A 22,595-nucleotide genomic window follows, 5' to 3' on the forward strand; every position below is an offset into this window, starting at 1 on the left:
TAAGATGGTGACTTTAAAGACTGTTTTAAGTGGTAATGGAAATGATTTCTGGTTCCTTCTTAGTAAGCTCATGTTAATTTTCTAAAATTCAGAAGGTGTATATTTTTTGGGCACACTTTTTTGTGGCCGTTAAAAGGTCCAGTGTTTGGTAAATTTGGCGTAGTAAATTTCTAGTTGGATTCTTTAGCAAATTATTTTCTAGAAAATTTAACGAGTAAACAACTAAGATGGTAATATTTTCAAAACTGGTGCTGCTGTTCTGATTCACTTTGGTTATTCGTAAAATACTAAAATCAAGTGTGTTAGCCCGGCGTAATTTAACGTTTCCTGAATTTCTAAGCTCGCTGTTGTCATTATGGGGAATTTCTTTTTATTTAAAGCGTGTCTATATTTTACAGCTAATAGCATACACGTCTTAAAGATACCCCGTTCCTGTGGTATACAAAAGTCTCCTGTTCAGGACCTAGAGAGACTAGCGGTAACTTTCCAATATTACTTAATTTTTCTGGCATTGATCGCCTCCCGTTTTTGCTTTAAGGACATTTATCACATCTCAGATTCTGAAGAGGCGCAAATTTGGCTACGTATCGAATATTCTGGTTAATAATAAAAGATAATTATATATATATATATATATATATATATATATATATATATATATATATATCATGAAAAGAGAAATCACCAATGCAACAGCACAAACACAAAAAAAGAAAAAAAAAGAGAGACAGAAGGGGAAGACTGTTTTCCTAAATTAGTGATTAATATAGACCAGCACTTGAATGAGGCCTTAACCCTACTCATCCATACAATCACATAGGTCAAACAGCATAGCCATACACAATCAACCATAAAGAATAATCCATGGACAGGCAGTCATGTCGTCAATAAGTATAAGTCGTCATTTACCAAACAATAGAAAAAATAATATAGACAAATAATTCAGAGGCAACACCCAACATAAGGGCTCATCAGGAGAATTCACTGGCCTATATAGGGTTTCGTCACTTTAAATTCTCTACCCAGCACAGTGTTGTGGCTACCACAGATATATATATATATATATATATATATATATATATATATATATATATATATATATATATATATATATATATATATATATATATATATATATATATATATATATATATATATATATATCATGAAAAGAGAAATCACCAATGCAACAGCACAAACACACAAAAAAAAAAAAAAAAAAAAAGAGAGACAGAAGGAGAAAAGGAAGACTGTTTTCCTAAATTAGTGATTAATATAGACCAGCACTTGAATGAGGCCTTAATCCTACTCATCCATACAATCACATAGGTCAAACAGCATAGCCACACACAATCAAACAGTTCGTGGTAACGAACTGTAGTAAGGAGCGATCCGGCTCAATAGGAACCAAAACTCTAAAAAATTGAATTTTGATATCAATAGCTACATCAAAAGAATCGCATTTTAATGCTGATTTTAAATATATAAGTTTCATCAAGTTTAGTCTTAGCCATCAAAAGTTACGAGCCTGAGGAAATTTGCCTTATTTAGGAAAATAGGGGGAAACACCCCCTAAAAATCGTAGGATCTTAACGAAAATGACACCATCAGATTCAGCGTATCAGAGAACCCTTCTGTAGAAGTTTCAAGCTCCTATCTACAAAAATGTGGAATTTTACATTTTTTGCCAGAAGACAAATCACGGGTGCGTGTTTATTTGTTTGTTTTTCTTTGTTTTTTTTTGTTTTTTTTTCCAGGGGTCATCGTATCGACCAAGTGGTCCTAGAATGTCGCAAGAGGGCTCATTCTAACGGAAATGAAAAGTTCTAGTGCCCTTTTTAAGTGACCAAAAAAATTGGAGGGCATCTAGGCCCCCTCCCACGCTCATTTTTTTCCCAAAGTCAACGGATCAAAATTTTGAGATAGCCATTTTGTTTAGCATAGTCGAAAATCATAATAACTATGTTTTTGGGGATGACTTACTCCCCCACAGTCCCTGGGGGAGGGGTTGCAAGTTACAAACTTCAACCAGTGTTTACATATAATAATGGTTATTGGGAAGTATACAGACGTTTTCAGGGGGATTTTTTTTGGTTTTGGGGGTAGGGTTGAGGGAGGGGGCTATGTGGGAGGATCTTTCCTTGGAGAAATATGCCATGGGGGAAAAAATTCAATGAAAAGGACGCAGGACGAATGTGGTCACGTTAGAAAAAAACGTCAAATTAAGAGCTTAACATACAATGCTGGGTGTTCGGAGCCTCTCTATTATGGAGTATAATTTGAAAATAACACAACTATACGAGCGATAAAACATATATACCACAACCATAACTCAACTAACGAAAGAACTGCTAAGAGATAACACAACTATAAAGCGAAAACAGGTGAAAACTAACGGGAAAATAAACGAACTAAGAGGTGGAAGGGGCCCAGAGAAAAAATATAATCCTTTTTCAATTTTGAGCCTAACTTCCGCAAAGGAGTAATAATGTCAGAAGCCCCGAAATACCGAATTATTTTCTTTTCAAACAGTTCGTGGTAAGGAACTGTAGTAAGGGGCGACCCGGCTAAATAGTAAACGAAATTCTAAAAAACTCAATTTTGATGCTAAAAGATACATCAAAAGAATCGAATTTTTACGCTGATTCTAAATATATAAGTTTCAATTAATTTAGTCTTTGTCATCAAAAGTTACGAGCCTGAGAAAATTTGTCCTATTTTGGAAAAAAGGGGGAAACATCCCCTAAAAGTCATAGAATCTTAACGAAAATCACACTATCGCATTCGGTATATCAGAGAACTCTATAGCAAAAATTTCAAGCTCCTATCTAAAAAATGTGGAATTTTGTATTTCTTGCCAGAAGACAAATCACGGGTGCGTGTTTATTTGTTTTTTTTGTTTTTTTTTCCCAGGGGTCATCTTATCGACCAAGTGGTCCTAGAATGTCGCGAGAGGGCTCATTCTAACGGAAATGAAAAGTTCTAGTGTCCTTTTTAAGTGACCAAAAAAATTGGAGGGCAAATAGGCCCCCTCCCATGCTCATTTTTTCCAAAAGTCAACAGATTAAAATCTTAAGATAGCCATTTTGTTCAGCATAGTCGAAAACCATAATAACTATGTCTTTGGGAATGACTTACTCCCCCACAATCCCTGAGGGAGGGGCTGCAAGTTACAAACTTTGACCAATGTTTACATATAGTAATGGTTATTGGGAAGTCTACAGACGTTTTCACGGAGATTTTTTGGTTTGGGGGGTGGGGTTGATGGGAGAGGGCTTTGTGGGAGGATCTTTCCTTTGAGGAATATGTCATGGGGGAAGAAAAATTCAATGAAAAGGGCGCAGGATTTTCTAGCATTACTATAAAAAAACAATGAAAAAATAAACATGAAAACGTTTTTTCAAATGAAAGTAAGGAATAGCATTGAAATTTAAAAAGAACAGAGATTATTACGCATATGAGGGGTTCTAAAAATACTTTAGCATAAAGAGCGAGGTATTTAGGAGGAGATAAATACCTCGCTCTTTATGCTAAAATATTTTTAGTGATTTCAACTGTATATTCTACGGCCTTTTTGATTCAGGGGTCATTCTTAAAGAATCGGCACAAAACTTACGATTTAGTGTAAAGAGCGAGGTATTAACGAGGGTACAAACCCCCTCGTACACACAATAAAAATATAAGAATATAAAATTTTGTTACGTAAGTTAATTCTTAAGTTACGTATATTTTTTACTAATAAAAACGTTCGTTGAATATTAAAAGTTCTAGTAGCCTTTTTAAGTAACCGAAAAATTGGAGGGCAGCTAGGCCTCCTTCCCCACCCCTTATTTCTCAAAATCGTCTGATCAAAACTAAGAGAAAGCCATTTAGCCAAAAAAAAAAAATTAATATACTAATTTCATTTCAATAATTTATGTGCGGAGAGCCAAAATCAAACATGCATTAATTCAAAAACGTTCAGAAATTAAATAAAAAAAAAACTAGTTTTTTTAACTGAAAGTAAGGAGCGACATTAGAACTTAAAACGAACAGAAATTACTCCGTATATGAAATGGGTTGTCCCCTCCGCAGTCCCACGCTCTTTACGCTAAAGTTTTTAATTGTTTTAAAAAGTAGAATTGTGGCAAAGAGTCAAACTTTAGCGTAAAGAGCGTGGGACTGCGGAGGGGACAACCCATTTCATATACGGAGTAATTTCTGTTCGTTTTAAGTTTTAATGTCGCTCCTTACTTTCAGTTAAAAAAACTAGTTTTTTTTTATTTAATCAACCATAAAGAATAATCCATGGACAGGCAGTCATGTCATCAATAAGTATAAGTCGTCATTTACCAAACAATAGAAAAAATAATATAGACAAATAATTCAGAGGCAACACCCAACATAAGGGCTCATCAGGAGAATACACTGGCCTATATAGGGTTTCGCCACTCTAAATTCTCTACCCAGCACAGTGTTGTGGCTACCACAGAATATCCATGGCATCCTCGCGTCAGGTGTCACCCCCAAAATACATGCCTATGAAAAAAAACACAGCAAATGTAAAACAACCAAGTAAAACCAAAACAAGCTTATCCTGTTAATATATCCCTCCCTTTAGCAACAATAGGTAAACTAAATATTATAAATTTTACCAAATCACTAATATTAACACATTGCAAAAAACCTGAATGAGCTAAACAATTATAGAATTCATCTTTACCATGTGGCTAATTTTTAAGAAAATCCGCTCAATTAGAAACACAATTCAAAATAAATGGCGCTGTGACAACATTTCTCGAACCTCCGAAATTAGTTGAAAATTTCTTTAAGTATTTCTAGATAATTCTTTTGATATTTATTTAAAAGTTTGCTATAATGAAAACTAAATTTTTTAAATTGCCAAGTTAATTTATTTGCAGAAAAACCTCTTGATATCAATTTTTGGCTTAAGATTTTACATCTATTTTTAAAATCAATTTAATTACTACAAATCCTTGCATAACGAAGTAACTGTGAGAAAAATGCTGAATATGTGATATTTGAGTGTATATTACTTTCAGGGAATGGGAAACTAATCACTTCAAAATCAAAATCATCCGTTTTATTATACATTTTAAAACTTAATTTATTATTATCACAAATATTGATATTTAAATCCAAGAAATGATCTTCATGACCAGCGCCATGACTAGGCTCAAGAATAAGCTCTGATGGATATATATTTTTAGAAATATCAATGAAATCCTTACAATTTAAGACCAAAATATCATCTAATTATCTTTTATTATTTGACAAAGCATGTTTTAAATTAATTGGATTATTCTTATCCGTCATATATTTATATTCTAGTTGACTTAAAAACAAGTCAGCTATAAATGGGCTGGCATTCCCCCCATGGGAATTCCCATAATTTGCTTGTACAAATCACCCCCAAATCTTATATAAGTATTGTATAAAACAAATTCCAATAACTCAAAAATCATATCCAAGCATCTCAAATTATCTCAATTAACATCTCAAATTAACTGTAGTAGTAAAGCAGTTTGTAGGCCTATATATATATATATATATATATATATATATATATATATATATATATATATATATGAAAGAGAGTGTGAGGGTACCGGTACTCGGCATGTGGCAGGCTTCTATATATGAATTCTCATTCTCGCTTATCTTCTAACCGCAGACAATTTGAGCCCTTTCTTAACGTCATGATGTCACCACGGGTTCGATACAGCCACCTTGTGAAAAATACGAATTCTTAAGTCCTGACCTATTTAGATCATTTTTGTGGCCAGTCATCGCTGTTCCTTTTTTCCAACCGTAGATTTCGTTGTCCGTTTTTTTCATCTTTACCTCAGAGGTTTTTTGCATCTTAACCTCAAACATGAGAAATAATTCTAATCCACACTAAAAATGACCTAAAAAGGCCACGTCAAACAAGATGGTCAGCTACGGCTGGAGCTGCCCATGCAACTTCAAAAAATATCGACGGGGTAAAAGAGGCTCTAACAATTATTAAACAGAAGCAGATTTTGCGAAGACCAAGTCAGAAGCAGGAAGTCTCATCCATGTTGCTGTTGTCTATCGTTTCTTCTTGTATCTGACAGCATGAGCTGAATTATTGAAAGAAATCAACAAAGTAAATAAAGGAATTCAAAATGATGATGTGATCCTTTCAAAGTCATTAGATATGAGGAATATTTGATAAATGCAATGGGACGCTGAAGAAACGATCCAAATCTATGCTTCAAAACTGCTACGGAAATTGCAGAATGTATTGGCGTGGAGCCAATTTTGACATCCGACCGGATATCTAAAAAAACTGCCAGGAGAAATTACGAAAGATAAATCAAGGGCATTGTCTCATGAGGAAAGATTCTTCCACTCTATGAAGGAATTTATAGACTAATAACGACTGAGTTAAAAATCCATAAGGAAAGGGTTGAAAACATGAACTACCGTTTCTTGTTTCTGATTTGAAAAAGCCTTAGTGAACTTACTGACCAAGACTTAAACAATCGAACGAAAATTTAGCCATTGACTATTCAGAAGATCTAAGCCACGTTTTTCAAGCTTACTTAACTGACGCAGACTCTACAGAACTTAGTGCATTTGACCTACTTAATTTTATTTCACAAAAGGATCATAGTGACGCATTTACTAGTGTTTATGTTGCATTGAGGAACTATTGTAGCCTACCCTTCTAATGACATCGGCTGAATGTGAAAGAGGCTTTAAAATACTGATGTTGATTAAAAATTATTTAAGTAATTTAAAAATTAAGAGTTCGATGTGTCAAGAAAGACTGCGTTAGCTTTCGATGCGATCTATAAAAAATGGTTTCGCTAGTTCAGTTGATTACGAAAATGCAATTAACAGATTTGCCAAAAGAAAAGCTGCAAGATTGATACTTCAAAGCAAAAACAAATACAATACTATTGTTATTCATTAACAAACCCGTTGTCTAGAAACCCACTGCAAACAACGAAGGAGAAAAGAAAAATAAAATAAAAATAAATTAATATCAAATAATTATAAACTACATTAACAAAAAGTATATACGATGCATTAGTAGCAGGTACCATGGATGGCCAACTATCTTCGCATTTTCTTTCTTATTTTTCGAAGATGCAATTTCGTCAGGATCAGCTACTCCAAACCTCAGAACTATCCTTGAATTCCATGACCATGGATGGAATTGAAGCAGGTATTTAGCGAACATGAAGAAACGTGAACGAATTTTATTTTATCAGACTCGGTAAAAAAAAAAGATATCCCAAGAAGGGGCAACATACAGAATGTGAGTAAGGGCAAAGGGATTAAAAAACAGGTGCACGAATTTGTCAGTTGAAGCACAGTTTCGCAGTAACTGTGGATACATATGCATTGCCAATTCTACTAGAAATATGGCTTATCAGAAGTTACTGGGTATGAGAGACAACTGCACTGATTTCGAGGCCAAAATCGGTGATACTTTCAACCAGCTGAACCATAAAGGGATCAAGGGTCATAGATAGGATGGGGCTGCTTTCATACTAGTTGAAAACGAAGAACTCCCACTTCCCAGTGTTAAATTTTAGACTAAAGATTAGGTAAGTGTTAATAAGACTAAGATTTAGGGACTTGACCAATGTCTTGCAGGTTTTTAACAATTTCAAAAGCATTAATGGTGCAAAAATTTACCCCCTTTTAGCAGCAAGAAGGAACATTTCCTCATGGATAAGAGAGTCGAAGCCGCGACTGACATCAAATCTTCCTAGAAACAGGGGAAAATTTGAAGCATCAGATTCAATGAGCAAGCTAGCAACAGCATAAAGTGCCTCGGGACAACCGAATCCTCGCTTAAAGCTGAAATGATGAGGCGAAGCATAAAACTTGGCTTCAAGCTCTTCTATAACGACTAATTCGAATAGAGCTGTTGAAACGATGATGGGCTGAACCAAAGTGAATTGAGTGGTAGTTTTAACCTTCTTGGGAGTAGGCGTGGCATCATCAGTGCAGAATGACGAGAGGGCAATACGCAGGGTAAGTATAATCTTGTGTGAGCAATGTTAGGTGCTACACGAAAGAGGGGCGACAATGTTTGATACGCAAACCCTATCAATACCGGAAGACAACATTGGCTTCAGTCTCTCAATTGCTGACTCAACTACAGATGCCACAGGCAGCGCTATATCACTGCGTAAGTAAAGAGCGATATGGGAACAATGTATTTTTTTTCTGACCAAGGGACTTCCTTTAGGAGTTGTAGAAACTTCAAAAGGGGCTCATTAGATTGGAAACTGAAAATTCTAGCGACCTTTTCAAGAGTCAAAAGTGGTTGGAGAGCAAACACCCCCCCCCCCCCACCATGCCAACCATTTTGCCAAGCATATCAAATCAAAATTTTGAGATAGCCATTTTGTTCAGGATAGTTGAAAAAAAATCATTAATTATGTCTTTGGGGATGACAACCCTTCACTACCCTCAGGGCAAAGACTTTAAGTTATACAAGTTGCCCGTTATTAATATATGAAGCTTCTGTGGTATCATAAGGAGGATATTCAACTAACCAAAAGGCAATATGTACATGTTACTACTGTTATTAATACTATAGCTATATCTGTTACTACCACTAGTAATACAGCAACGCTACTGCTACTACTTCTCCTACAACCACCACTACTGTTATATTACTACTACTATAGCATTAAGTAATATTTAAGGATAAGACTATGAAGGTGAAAACTTGAGAGGATATTTGAAACAAATCAAAAGACCCTATGTGCATGCACATCGTCAAAAGAGCGTATCTCAAGAATGGATTTGGGTATTAAGTTTGAATCTATAGAGAATTCTTAAAGGGTAAGATACATTGACCGAAAGCCGATATGCACACGCTACTACTAGTATTTCTAGCACTGTACTACTACTACTTCAACTATGTAAAGGTTATCAAAAGGACACAACAGCGATATTATAGCAACGACTAATTGTATTATATATGTTGAAACTTATACTATTACGGTTAGTACCGCTATTAATATTAATACTGCTGCTAGTAACTCCAATACTACTGCTTTGACTACTATTACGAGTATGCCTAAGGGTATGAAGGTCAAATATTCAGGATAACCGAACATATTCGGACAACCGAATCCTCGCTTAAAGCTGAAATGATGAGGCGAAGCATAAAACTTGGCTTCAAGCTCTTCTATAAGGACTAATTCGAATAGAGCTGTTGAAACGATGATGGGCTGAACCAAAGTGAATTGAGTGGTAGTTTTAACCTTCTTGGGAGTAGGCGTGGCATCATCAGTGCAGAATGACGAGAGGGCAATACGCAGGCTAAGTATAATCTTGTGTGAGCAATGTTAGGTGCTACACGAAAGAGGGGCGACAATGTTTGATACGCAAACCCTATCAATACCGGAAGACAACATTGGCTTCAGTCTCTCAATTGCTGACTCAACTACAGATGCCATAACCATAACCACAGGCAGCGCTATATCACTGCGTAAGTAGAGAGCGATATGGGAACAATGTATTTTTTTCTGACCAAGGGACTTCCTTTAGGAGTTGTAGAAACTTCAAAAGGGGCTCATTAGATTGGAAACTGAAAATTCTAGCGACCTTTTTAAGAGTCAAAAGTGGTTGGAGAGCAAACACCCCCCCCCCCCACCATGCCAACCATTTTGCCAAGCATATCAAATCAAAATTTTGAGATAGCCATTTTGTTCAGGATAGTTAAAAAAAACATTAATTATGTCTTTGGGGATGAAAAGCCGATATGTACACGCTACTACTAGTATTTCTAGCACTGTACTACTACTACTTCAACTATGTAAAGGTTATCAAAAGGACACAACAGCGATATTATAGCAACGACTAATTGTATTATATATGTTGAAACTTCTAGGACTTGATAAGAAGGATGTTCAACTAACCAAAAGATAACAGATTAATACTATTACGGTTAGTACCGCTATTACTATTAATACTGCTGCTAGTAACTCCAATACTACTGCTTTGACTACTATTACGATTATGCGTAAGGGTATGAAGGTCAAATATTCAGGACATTTCTGGGGGAAAGTTGAACTGAATAACAACCGCTGTATGTATGCAAGATGTCAAAAGGGCATATCAGCAATATCTTAGGAACAGTTTTGTGTATGAAGTTGAAAATTAAAGGACTTGTACCAAAAGAAATAACCAAAAGCATAAAGCGACGGTGAAAGATTAGCGGTTACCGCTTCACCATTGCTTGAAAGGGTCTTTCCTTTTTTAGGTTCAGTGTTTGTTTCAATGTTTGATTTTTACTTTATCCTTTGGATTGAATTTTTTATTATTACTTCACTGAAGACGGTCAAGCGGAGGTCTTAAACAAAATATTTGTATAGTTCTTTTTTTTCTTTTTTTCCAGTGGCTGTTATTATCCTCGTTTCTCTCTTCTTTACGGTTTTTCGTCTTAAAAATGCTAACCCTCATGCCAACCATACATGTCAAGGAAATTTTGACTTTAACATGAGATTGAGCTTTCACAAATAGTTTCTAACCGTTTACACGTTTTTTATGAATTTTTTACTTTCATAATAAGTCATTCTCTATTAATTTATTAAATGAACTTTTTTAATGTCCTATGTTTGATTTTAACTAGCCGTTTTGAAATAGTTTTACAAAGCCTTTTTTTATAAATAGTACAAGTGGTAGAAAAATTACCTCTGGTTCCCGGATGGACATAAGATGGACATAAAAGCCACATATTATAGAGAAAACATTGAAGTATTTTGTCGATAATTGACACATTATTGGACGCTCATGGACCGAAAAGTTGGCAACTTTAATTCTAATTTCAAGAAATGAAAACGTGAGCATTTTAAATTAGATAAAAAAGTACTGTTATCCAAAATGCAATTATCATTTGAACGAATGCCTCTATTCCATTTATTTGCACCATTAAAAGAAGTTTTAGTAAACTAGTATTAAATGATTCTTAAGGACTTAGGATCATTTGATTGAAACAAGTTAGGCTGCTTTCAAACAATCATAAATAGCCTACTTATTGATTCTTAAAAATGCATTACTTCATTTTAAAATCTACTTTTTACTGTTGTTCTTAATTTTCCCTGATGGATAAATATGTAATCCTCAGAATATATTCTCTTTGTGTTGGATAACTTTGAGCAATTACATTTTACAACAGGAAATGTTAATTTGGCTTAAGCAGCAAAGAAAAGAATAGTTCTATTGCAGAAGGATATATAGTGGTTTTACAATTTGGAAGAAAGCACAGTATACAAATAGGAGTAGAGAAGAGCCAGGTTCTTTGTTTTATGATAAGGCATATCCAAACATTGTGGTTGCTTTTCTCTTAATAAGCCTCCCTGCCCTTAGTGATGACAGATAGCCTGTAGCCTAAAAATCATAGAAATGTAATGGTCTCATTCAAGAGAAGTTGTAACATTAGGGATGTAATTTGCTATTAGGCAGGGGGGAAACTGGCCCTCCCAGGCCTTGTTCTGTCCCACCCAGACCCCAGTCCCCCCAGATGAAATTTAGTCTCTTCAAAAATCTTGTCAGTTGAAGTGCTAAGGCAGTATAGTCATCAGAAAATTTAAAACACTTGTAGATTGTTGTTAAAATACAGCTAAAAACAACAAGAAATTAAAATTGGCCTATTTTAGTCCCTTGTGGAAAACCACAAAAATATATGAAATGTAGATGGCTCATGATAAGGGAGTTAAACACACTGAGGTCTTTTGAAAAGAAAACTAACAAGCATATAGCCTATACAAAAAATGGAAAGACACCATTAACCCTAGCTTCTTCCAGTACTACAGTATAGTCAAGGCTGTCAAAAGCCTTAACTATATCAGCAAATGATATGTCAACATACACCCTATCTTTTTCTAAATATTTCTCAATGGTGTCTTACAATGCAACCAAATAATAAACAGTACTATGCTCAGGTCTAAATCAAATTCTTGGGAATCTATTATTCCTGAATCAGCTATAGATGGCAATTTTTTCTCTCTAGAAAGGTTTTTTTCAAAATATTGGTTACTGTGGGCTTTTTCACCTTCTGGGTATGTTTTTCACTATTGCAATTTTTCTCTGAACTAATTATTGAATTATGAAAGATCATAAAAAAAGACATCAAGTAATGTATTTTCTTTCATCCTAGCTAAATCACACTGAAAACTGCCCTTTTTAAAATCATTCCAAATATTATTTTGGTAAATTTTGTAATCACTCACAGACTAAGTTCAAGGTAAGACTGAAGAACACCCATTTAGCAAAGAATTTATCCTAGGCTATGATATATCACTAGGTTAATTAACAGAAGAATAGTAAGTTAATTCCATTCATAGGCAGCACCATAGCATTGCCTAAGTAAAGTGCAATTTTGGCATAATGTATTATTTTTTTTTACTTTTTTCACCAAGGCACTTTGTGTAGCAGGAGTTGTCATAAAAACTTTGGAAGAAGCTCATTTGATTGGATATTGAAAGTTATAGTGTACTTTTATGAGTCAAAAGTGATTGGAGGGCTACCAGCCCCCTCCCATTGCCCTTCAATTCCATAAACACATCCAATCACATTGTCAGTACAGCCTTAAATGTCAATACAAATCTTAAATTATACTTGCTAGCAATATGGATGAATATAGTGTACACCAGTTAGTGATGATGAGGCAGCAAGACATATGCTGCATCCCATTGAGTGAGCGTGATTGAGTGGTTTTGTTGCCTAGTCCCAGCTGAGATTTGATTTGAAGCTATTGATTATTGTAGATCCCACTGTTGCCTTGCTTAAGCTGTTCTGCAGATTTATGATTCAACTGTAGAAGAAATTGTTTTTTTTCTTGTCTTGGCATGCTTGTGGAATTGCTTTTCTGAATGACCTCTGGTACTTGATGACCAGTCAGGTTCAAACATATCTTTGTTGTCAGACTGGAGCAACTTATAGATCATTATCTTATCTCCTCTGTGTCAATGGTATGTCAGAGTTGGTAGCTTCAGGCTCTGAAGTGAGGGCTTTTATTCATTGGTTTCCCATCTTTGAACAGATTCAGGAGCCATCTGATCTGTTTTATTAATTGGTGTGGCAACACACATTCTGTACTAAAATCTAGGTCTCAGAGTTTAGTCATTATTGCCAGGGATCTGCTAGTGATTATACACTTGATGATACCAAGAGTCTGGTTAGCTCTTGCTACTGGAGCACAGGTGTAGTGGTTGAATTTGATGTCTTCATCCACAACAACCCCAAATCTCTATCAGAGGTGCTCTCAGAAATTGGTTGTCTCTCATCAGAATTTGATAACATTGAATATTCCAATTGCAGGGTTTTTCTTCCAAAATGTATAACCTTGAAATTTTCGACATTAAATTTGAGTGTTCATATGTCGGCCCATTTGTAAAAGCAATCTAGGTCTGACATTATTTAGGCTATAACCTGCTGTGTGTCAATGGGACCAATAAGTTTTGAGTCATCAGCATATAGACTAAGTTTATTAATTTTGTTTTTAGGAGTGTCATTAATTTAGACATTAAAAAGTGTAGGTCCCAACACAGAGCCTAAATAGTTTAAAATATGCAAGAAGTAAAGGTAAATAAATGTAATGCCATAAGTTTACTCGTTTTGTCTCCACTGGAGACCTCTGCTATTTCAGAATAGAAAGCTGTACCTGTACCACCTTCACCAAAAACTGAGCTGCTACTTTCTTCCCTTCAAAAAAGACATAATTCAGTCCACCACACCCTCTTCAATACCAATTACCTTCAGTTTCAATTGGAACCTTTGATGACACACTTTATCAAAGGCTTTAGCAAAGTCTAGCAGAACCATATCAACTGGGAGACTATGGTCAAGGAGCTCAGTTATATAGTTATATGATTCAATCAGATTTGTTTCAACTGATCTACCTGGTCAGTATCCATTTTGGTGTTTTGATAGAAGGTTATTTGTGGCCAAATGTATGAGAAAAGTGGCATTTCAATGCCATCTAGGATTTTCCCAACAGCAGGGGTAATACTGATTGGCTGATAATTGGGAGCCTTGATCCTGTCACCTCCTTTATGTGTTGGTGAGATGTAGGCAACTTTCCAGTCCAATGGTATGACTTTTGGATGAGCCTTGAGAGTAGCCATACTAATTGGGCCTGAGCTTCCTTAAGAGTTGTGGATGGATGTCATCTGGTCCAACAGACTTATTTTTATTAATATTTTTAACCCAAGATTCAAGCTCAGCCTTATCCACTATTATTGGAGACACTTGAGTGTTAATTGTGTTGTGTGGTTGAGTTGGAAGGGGGGCAGTGTCTGCAGGTTTGAATGCTGATGTAAGCTGGTGATTCAAGGCATCAGCGAATTTGTTAGGGTTGTTTGACTGGATTTCATTGCAAATCAGCTCAGTAACTGTGTGCCTACCAGTCTTACATGGAGAGGCATATTTCTAGAGCCTGTTGAGGTTGCTGCAATGGCCTCCTTGTAATTCTCTATCAATTTTCTGGACAGTGCTTGAACTTTGCTTCTTGCAGTTTTGAACTTAATTAGGTAGTCAGCCCTTTGTAGGTTCTAATTTATGAGCTTTGACATTTTCTTTTTCTTGTTCCTGGCCATTGTCATTTCCCTGGTCATAACGGGGAGAATTTTTGGTTTGTGTCTCCACTTGATAGTTGTGTTTTTATTGATGGTGTCCAACAGCACATTTTTAATTATCTCCCACATGTCTTCTATCTCCATAAATTTGATGAATGACCAATCACATGGACTGAGTTCAGGCCTGATGTCACTGTAGTTTGTATATGCATGTATCAAAATTAAATATAGCCATTCTGTTCAGCATAGTCAAAAAGGTCCAATAACTATGTGTCTTGGGATGTCAACCCCCTCCCCCACAGCACTTGGGACAAAGACTGTAAGCTATGTAATTCACCCATTGCTTATAGTATTTGTTATTGAGAAAGGTGGGCATATTTGACCTTCAGTCTCTGAAAAGATAATGGTCATTCAGGCAAACCTTTCAGAGATCATTGAGGGGATTGTTGGACAAAATTAAAACATGTTCTGTTCATACAGGTTATCAAAAGGGTGTAACTTAGGAATGATTGAATGTATTAATTTTGAACCTCCAGGAAATGACAAGGGTAATCATCAATGGACAAAATCAATATTTGAATATTACCATTACTACTACCACTATAACTACTGCTCCTGTAGCAAGTGCTACCAAGCTGACAGCATTGAAGTAAAAATTTAAGGAAATGTTGAGGGGAAAGTTGAACTAAATCAAAGCATACTTTGTGCATACAGATTGTTGAAAGGGCATATCAGCAATATCATTGGAACAATTTACTGTATCAAGTTGAAACTTCCACACATCATTGAGGGGATGTTCAACTGGATAAAAAGCATTCAACTGGATAAAAAGCAGCATGTACATACTACTGCTATTAATGTGGTTGCTACTAATACAACCTTTACTACAAGTGAAACACTACTATAGCTACTACTCCTCCTACTACTATCACTATGATATTATTACTATTAAGGTTAGGGGTATGAAGATGAAAATTTAAGAGACTATAGAGGGGAAATTTGGAGCAAATCAATACACAGTATTTGCATGCAGATTGTCAAAAGGGCATGTCTCAGTAATGGATTAGGGTATTAAGTGGGAACTTCTGGGGAATGCTTAAAAGGGAAGATGAATTGACCAAACAGAAATAGGTGTATGCTACTGCTACACCACCTACTATCAGTAGCGGATTCAGGATTTTAAGAGAGGGGGGTTGACTTGTTATGAAAAATTCCCATTCTAAATTAAGCCTATTTTACCTTACTTATATTGAAAGTTGCATGGCTCTGCTTCTATCTGTCATTTAGTGGGTTGGTTCTGTAAAGCTATCCCCAGAACTACATATAGAAACACCATCAATATTATATAATAAATTCTTGTATCTTATTTCCTCTATTAGCAAATCTATCAATAATGCTTTCTATACTTATGACAATATCATGGTGAACATGAAGAAGGGCAAGTCTGATGAGTCTTTCCTTTGTCATTTTATTTCTTTGTCAGGTTTTCAATCTTCTCAAGGTAAAAAACTTCGTTCAACAGATGCCACACTGACAGGCAGGGTCATGAGAATCTGCAAGAGTGCTGAAATATTTAGGAAAATCTCAGTATTCCAGTTCTATTTCTATAAAGTTTCCTCTAGTGTTTCAGGTATTCTTCCTTTGCCTGCATTGCTTACTGTCAGACAAAGCCACTGAGTTTTCATATTGTCCCTTCTCCAGCCAGGGCAGATTCACAAACTGATTGGGAGGGGAAGCCCACTACTGACCAGTATTGGACAAGTCATGAATCATATTAGTGAATTGTTGTTTGTTCATTTCTATACAATTTATTGGCAAGAAAATACTGAGCTTAAAAGTGTCTAGTGTTTCAATGAAAAAACGGCTTTCTAAGTCTGAAATGGTTGTGTCCGACAAGGGAATAAAAACTATAATATTCTATAATATTCCTCGCGTGAATTGAATGGTACATTAATCTGATTTGTTTGCTTTATTGCTGTGCTCGGGACTGTTATTTCTAAACCTAGTTCGGTTGCCACTTTAGTTACCTTGTCAAATGTATTTTTAAACTTGCTTTCACTCTTCCAATGCTGGACTTGCAGCTGGGTAAGAAGGTCCTTAACATGACTTGCTGCAGACGCAGGGTCTAAGCGCTTCTTTTGAAATAGCTGACTGAGTGGAAAAATCAGTCCAGATATGTTACTAAGAGAGTAAATGGCTACTATCCGGTTGGAGGATAATATAATCACGCTTTGCAGAAGCACCAAAAAAATCAACTATTTCTTTTATTACTCCGATGGAGTTTCTAGCACTCTAAACAGAAGAAGTTTTTGACAGGAAAAGATTTAGAGCATGGTTAAAACATGGGCAATGCAGGGCATTTTTGCTACCTTTTGAACTTCCAATGCAGCACCAAAATGTTTTGAAACCATCATAGCACACCCATCAGTGCCTATGCCCACGCAATTTTCCAAGTCTAGCCCAAGAGATCAAAGAAAATTCAACACAAAATTTCCAAGCGTTTCATGCAATTTTCCAAGTCTAGCCCAAGAGATCAAAGAAAATTCAACACAACACTTCCAAGCGTTTCCTCTTTAATGGCCAGTTCAAAGTGTCCAATGCTGTCTGAGTAACATGTGTCGTGTAGGCCTAAAAAACCAAGGAAATCTTCACGTCTTGTGCAATTATAATTGTAGCAAAGGGCAATACTCAGTTGTGACTTGTATGACACATCTGTTGTTTCATCAACAACCACACTGTAGAACTTGGCAGAATGATCTCGTGCAAGAATTTCTTTAATAATCTCTTTGGCACAACATTCAGTTAATTCATTCTGTGTTGTTTCGCTTATATAAATATCATTTACACCTAAGCTTTCCAAATGTTGTTTTAAGGTGATGTCGCCACTATTTATGCAGTACCTTAAAAGTTCTTGCAAGTTCCATTAGTTTGTCAATGGGTCCGTTTCTGCCAATAATTCCCAATCATTTCTATGGCCACAAAGAATAATGTTCTGTCAACCCAAGAAAACAATTGATTCTGAGATTGGATTCAGTTTTGCTCTGTTTTCCTGCACTTGTTGGCTATGTTGTTCGTCTACAAGGCTCAAAATGCGTCAACTGAATCGCCGTGGTACTGATTATTTTCATGCGACACTAAGTCACCATCTTTTCCAGTTAGCTTAGCAAAAGTTACAAGGGGCTTTTTTTACCAACTTTTGCAATTGATTGGAGCCTCCAACCCCTCGGACGTTGCATAATATTTACAGAATGAGCCCCTCATCTTATTTGAAAGTACTAGCCAATGAAATTCTTCCAAGCGAGTACGATTGAAAAATCTCTTTTCGTCCCTGCCCTGCTTCTTGTGAACTGAATAGGTAAGCTGTAGTTGGATGGCGGAATCCACAGGTTCTGAAGCGATTGATATCGTCTATGATTATCCAGTTTTCCAATTCTGTCGATATAGCTTCTGATATAGCTTTTCAATGTTTGTGTTAGATTTGGGGCGACACTCTTCAATTGATGCTAACGAATGATGCACAATCTTACTATTATTTACATATCTGGAATCACTACTAACACTGAAACTCTCATTATTTCTATCTTCAGTTACGGCGTCCACTCGCCTAGCTTTAGCTTTCAGACCAAAGACGTTGTCGAGAATTATCTGCTTTCGCTTCGACATCATAACTGGTTAATATTATCAAAAAATTGTATGCTTTTCAAACCCTTCTACAATCACGACTAACTCTAAGCTGCATGTGCTATTGGAGTCATCTCAAGATTTTCGCTTAGTTATTGAATAAGAAATAAGTTTTGACGCGCATACTTTTTGAAGCGTCAACGATTTACGAGATGACAAGCTACAAAATGCCTTGTTAGTTCGGATGACACCAAACACTCTAGACAATTCCCTAAAGACTAAAGGCAGACAGACCAAGTGTCGTCAAATCTTTTTCAAAGATGGGTCTATTCAAGCGTTGATATCGCAATCAAGTTACAGAAAATCTTGAAACTTACAAGGCTTTTTTGGGGGGATTTTGGACTAACCAAGAGGCAATATTTGCATCCTACAACTACTGTTACTACTATTACTACTGCAACTTCTGAAGTTAAGGCTACTGCTGATTCAACTGCTACTAAAACTAAAGGTATTAAGGCAAAATTTTCGAGAAATGTTGAACTAAATCAGAATACACTATGCACGTTCAAGTTGTTTCAATGATTGTATATAACAATGTGTGGCAACGACGTCGCTAGGCAATTGTTAGTAAAGTGTTTATGTGGCAGTGAGTTGGTGATAGACAAAATAAAATTGTTTTGAGCATTGTATATGCATGAAAGAATTAATAAGGTTTTGATGCCACAAAGCAAAGCCTTACCATGTATATACTGCAATTTTAGAAGTAACAACATGAATTGCGCCGGGCTTTTTCTTTAGGGGGAAAGTAATAAAGCATTGCCTTTTACATATGAAGCATTTTAAAACTAACAACATTTATCCTGTAACAAAAAATAGAAAACAATTAAGTTTTGAAAATGCAGCATATTTTGAAGCTATCTTGAAGGTAACGTGTCATCATATGTGTTTTTCTTTTGTCTTTTGAAGAAAAAGTGTTTTTGAGACATACCATTTTTAAACTCTGAACGTTGAAAATAATGGACTTCGGTCGATGGTGAAGAAACAAAACTAACATGTTGCTGGTGTAGCACTTTTCTTCGTAAAGCCAATCAGAACTCTTCACATTACCCCAGTAACGTAAATCTAGTTGATTTTATACTTACTTTCCAAAGTTTACTAACATAAAAAAAATTGCAAGATTTAAAGAAAGGGAAAAAAATATTTTGATCCGAAACCTCTTAGGAAAAGGTTTCGGATCCATGTTTTTTCTCTAGAGGCGATTCTGTCAAATCAATGGTTTTAGCCTATCGAAAAACGCCTCATTTGAATGAGACTGGTTATCCAAATGCTTTTTTTAAGCAACGACAGAGATTGCACCACAGTGAAGTAGCGATTTGTCCATTTTGTGATACAAGACAACAATTTGATATGAAGTTCAAAAAATTCTATCTAGCGAAAATTTTGAGTTAAGTCAATTGGTGTCGATAACCGGTTTTGACTTTAAATAATTAAACCAATTTCAGTGTCGTACTCTTTGTTTGGCAGAAAAACATGAAGAAAATGATTGCTATTCAATTAATCGAATTCAGTTGCCGAGAAGTATAGATAACCAGTTTTGACTTTAAATAATTAAACCAATTTCAGTGTCGTAATTGTTGGTTGGAAAAAGAAACGTGAAAGAAGTGATTGCTCTTCACCTGCTGTTAATTATTTAGAAAAGAGATGGGAGTTACTTTAAATACCTTGATGTTCTATTGAATGGCGTAGGTGAATACATTTGACATTTTAGTGGAGTGGCGTCAATCGACAATGTTCCTTGATTTTTTAATCTGTCTTTCGAGCACTTATCAACCCTAAACTCTTTTTAATATTAGAAGCAAAGACATCGTTTGAAGTGCCAGTATTTATTTCCTTTGGTGATTATTGTATTTTCTAACAGCTGAAAGATGGCTAGGAAAGAAGTCCTATTTGTCACTGAAGCTTCTGGTCTCGTGCAAAACATCCAAGCTCTTGATAAATTCGAAAATCAGATCTGTGTTTTCAAAGGTGGTTCATCTGGGAGTCATTCCTTATGCTTTGTTGGTGACACATATGTATTATCTGCGGAAAAAAATAAACCTTTGATTCAAGTAAGTATTTGATTGTATATTGAGAAGCACCTATAAAGTTATACGATTAATTGAGTGAACCTTTGCATTTAATACATATTCAAAAGGCTAGCATATGAGTAATAATGTATTAAAAAAAATAAATCAGGAATTAACCTTTCAAAATGATTTTCTTACCTACAATTGGAAAATATTTAAATAGTTAGTTTTGACATCTATTTCTGGGGGAGGGAGGACGTTGCTTGCCCCTAATATGTTTAATATGACGGGAAGAGGCTGCATAAAAATGTGAGTATACTGAATTCCAGCATGTTTTACTTCTCAAGTATTATGGGTGTGTTGGCAGCCTCAAAAATATTTTTTAAATGTTTTTTATCCAAAATCATCTGTGCCAATATTTCTTAATTGATGTTCATGACTAGTAGTGACTATAGTGACTATACGTATGTTAATTATTTGAAAAATAATTAAGTGGATCTTAATCATTTTCTTTTTGCAGATTTTGCTGCCCAATACCTCATTTCAATTTTTTTCGAAATGGTTGGTTGGAAACACTCTTCAGAGATCCTTTTTTGTTTTCCTTTAAGAAAGATTGCACTGATTATTGGCTTGTGAGAAAAAAAACATAGCTATTGAGTATACAAAGATAAAAAATTTAGAGTAAACTTTTGTGGGTAACATTTAATGAATTTTCTCTTATTAAACAACTGGTACTAACTCTGAACAAATGTAGTTCTTGCTTTCGCGCCTCCTAAAAACTAATTTATTCGCATTTGGTGACCCAGTCTACTCTAGTATGATCTTTGTATGAAAATTCCCAATTATAATTTGAGCTGCTTTTGCATACATCCTGATAAACACTTAAGAACAAGACCTAATTTTATTTTGTTTGATGAGAAACGATTTCACATTAATTGAATTTGTTATTTTTATTTTTACAAATTCTAGTTTCTAGTCGTAAGGTTAACTTTCAATTATGGTCAAGGCAGGCTTGATTTTGCAGCAGTCTGATTTCAATGCTAGCTGAACATACAGAGGGAGTCTATGATTTATATGTCCGACAGTGAATAGGCAGTCCAATAATAAAAGAAAATAGTATTAACGTACTAACTCTCATTTGTGATAAGAAAAGATAGATAAGGTTTTAGTAACACAACAAAACAGAGGCTCTTTGGCCGGAATGCAGGTAGAAAGAACAAAAAAAAAGGACAAAAGTAAAAAAAGCGGAAAAATAAAAATACATATGGAAGAATATACATTTATTAAAAAAGAAAACAAACACTATTCGCCATTCGCCTGTCAAGAAAGGCAATAAGCTTGGAAAGGCAAGCGAGGTTATCACTCTGAGCTAATTAAAACCACATTCATACCACGCTACTCAACACAAAAGAAACTCAGCTGATGAAGGAAGAAAGGAAAGAAGAGAAAGAGGAAAAGACAAGAAGAAGACAGAAAAAAATAACAGCAAAAAAAAATCAGGGAAATTCCTTGAATAGAATGATAACCTGGAGCGTGCTTCACATCAAAATCACTCACGAGATAAAAGAAACTTCTTTGCCCGTGACTTGAAGGCCGGTAGGCTAGGCGCATTTTTCAAACACTCGGGCAATATAACACACAAATTAATTTTAATAACATACACATGCGAATTAAAAATTAAAATATTAATCAGACGCCCAAAACTGACTACGCGCTGAAAACCAAACTGGAGAAAAGGGCCCTGCCAATAAAGAACTTCCATTCTTTCAAGAAATATGAAAATTAATTGAATTACTATCTATTGAATAGCTAGGAATAAGCCGTTTTTTTTTTTTTTTTTTTTTTTTTTTTTTTTTTTTTTTTTTTTTTTTTTTGCAAATATAAATAAGAAGTTTTCAGATCCAGCAAAAAAAATCACACAAGATCAGCTTAGTCACGATAATATCGTGACTTGACAAGATGATTAACATGTGCTTAGTATTAAGTTTTTTTTTTTACTAAAACTTAAAACGAATAGAAAATATTCCGTATATGAAAGGGGCTGTCCCCTCCTTAGTGCCCCGCTCTTTATGCTAAAGTTTTATTTTGTTTTAAAAAGTGGAGGTGTGAGAAAAAGTCAAACTTTAGCTTAAAGAGCTGGGTATTGAGGAGTGGACAGCCCCTTTCATATACGGAATAATTTCTTTTCTTTTTAAATTTTATTGTCGCTCCTTACTTTCAGTAAAAAAAACTTATTTTTTTCATTTAATTCCTGAACGTTTTTGAATTAATGCAGGTTTTGATTTTGGCTCAACGTACATGAATAATTAAAACGAAATTTATATATTAATTT

General features: G+C 35.2%; 1 protein-coding gene across 2 annotated transcripts in view; it reads left to right on the forward strand.

The window, feature by feature from the left end:
- Positions 1-10,736: 10,736 nt before the first annotated feature.
- Positions 10,737-22,595, forward strand: part of LOC136030249 (WD repeat-containing protein 18-like) — a 28,569-nt gene continuing 16,710 nt past the window's right edge. Inside the window, exons 1-2 of one of the 2 annotated variants that reach the window (XM_065709089.1) lie at positions 10,737-10,840; positions 20,116-20,305. In XM_065709089.1, the coding sequence (XP_065565161.1) occupies positions 20,123-20,305 (183 nt within the window). In that variant the 5' untranslated portion in view covers positions 10,737-10,840; positions 20,116-20,122. Of the gene's footprint in view, positions 10,841-11,151; positions 11,295-20,115; positions 20,306-22,595 lie in introns of those variants that run through there. The other variant, XM_065709088.1, reaches the window with a different exon arrangement.

This window comes from Artemia franciscana, chromosome 8 (assembly GCF_032884065.1).
Source record: "Artemia franciscana chromosome 8, ASM3288406v1, whole genome shotgun sequence".
In the NCBI taxonomy this organism is placed as follows: domain Eukaryota; kingdom Metazoa; phylum Arthropoda; class Branchiopoda; order Anostraca; family Artemiidae; genus Artemia; species Artemia franciscana.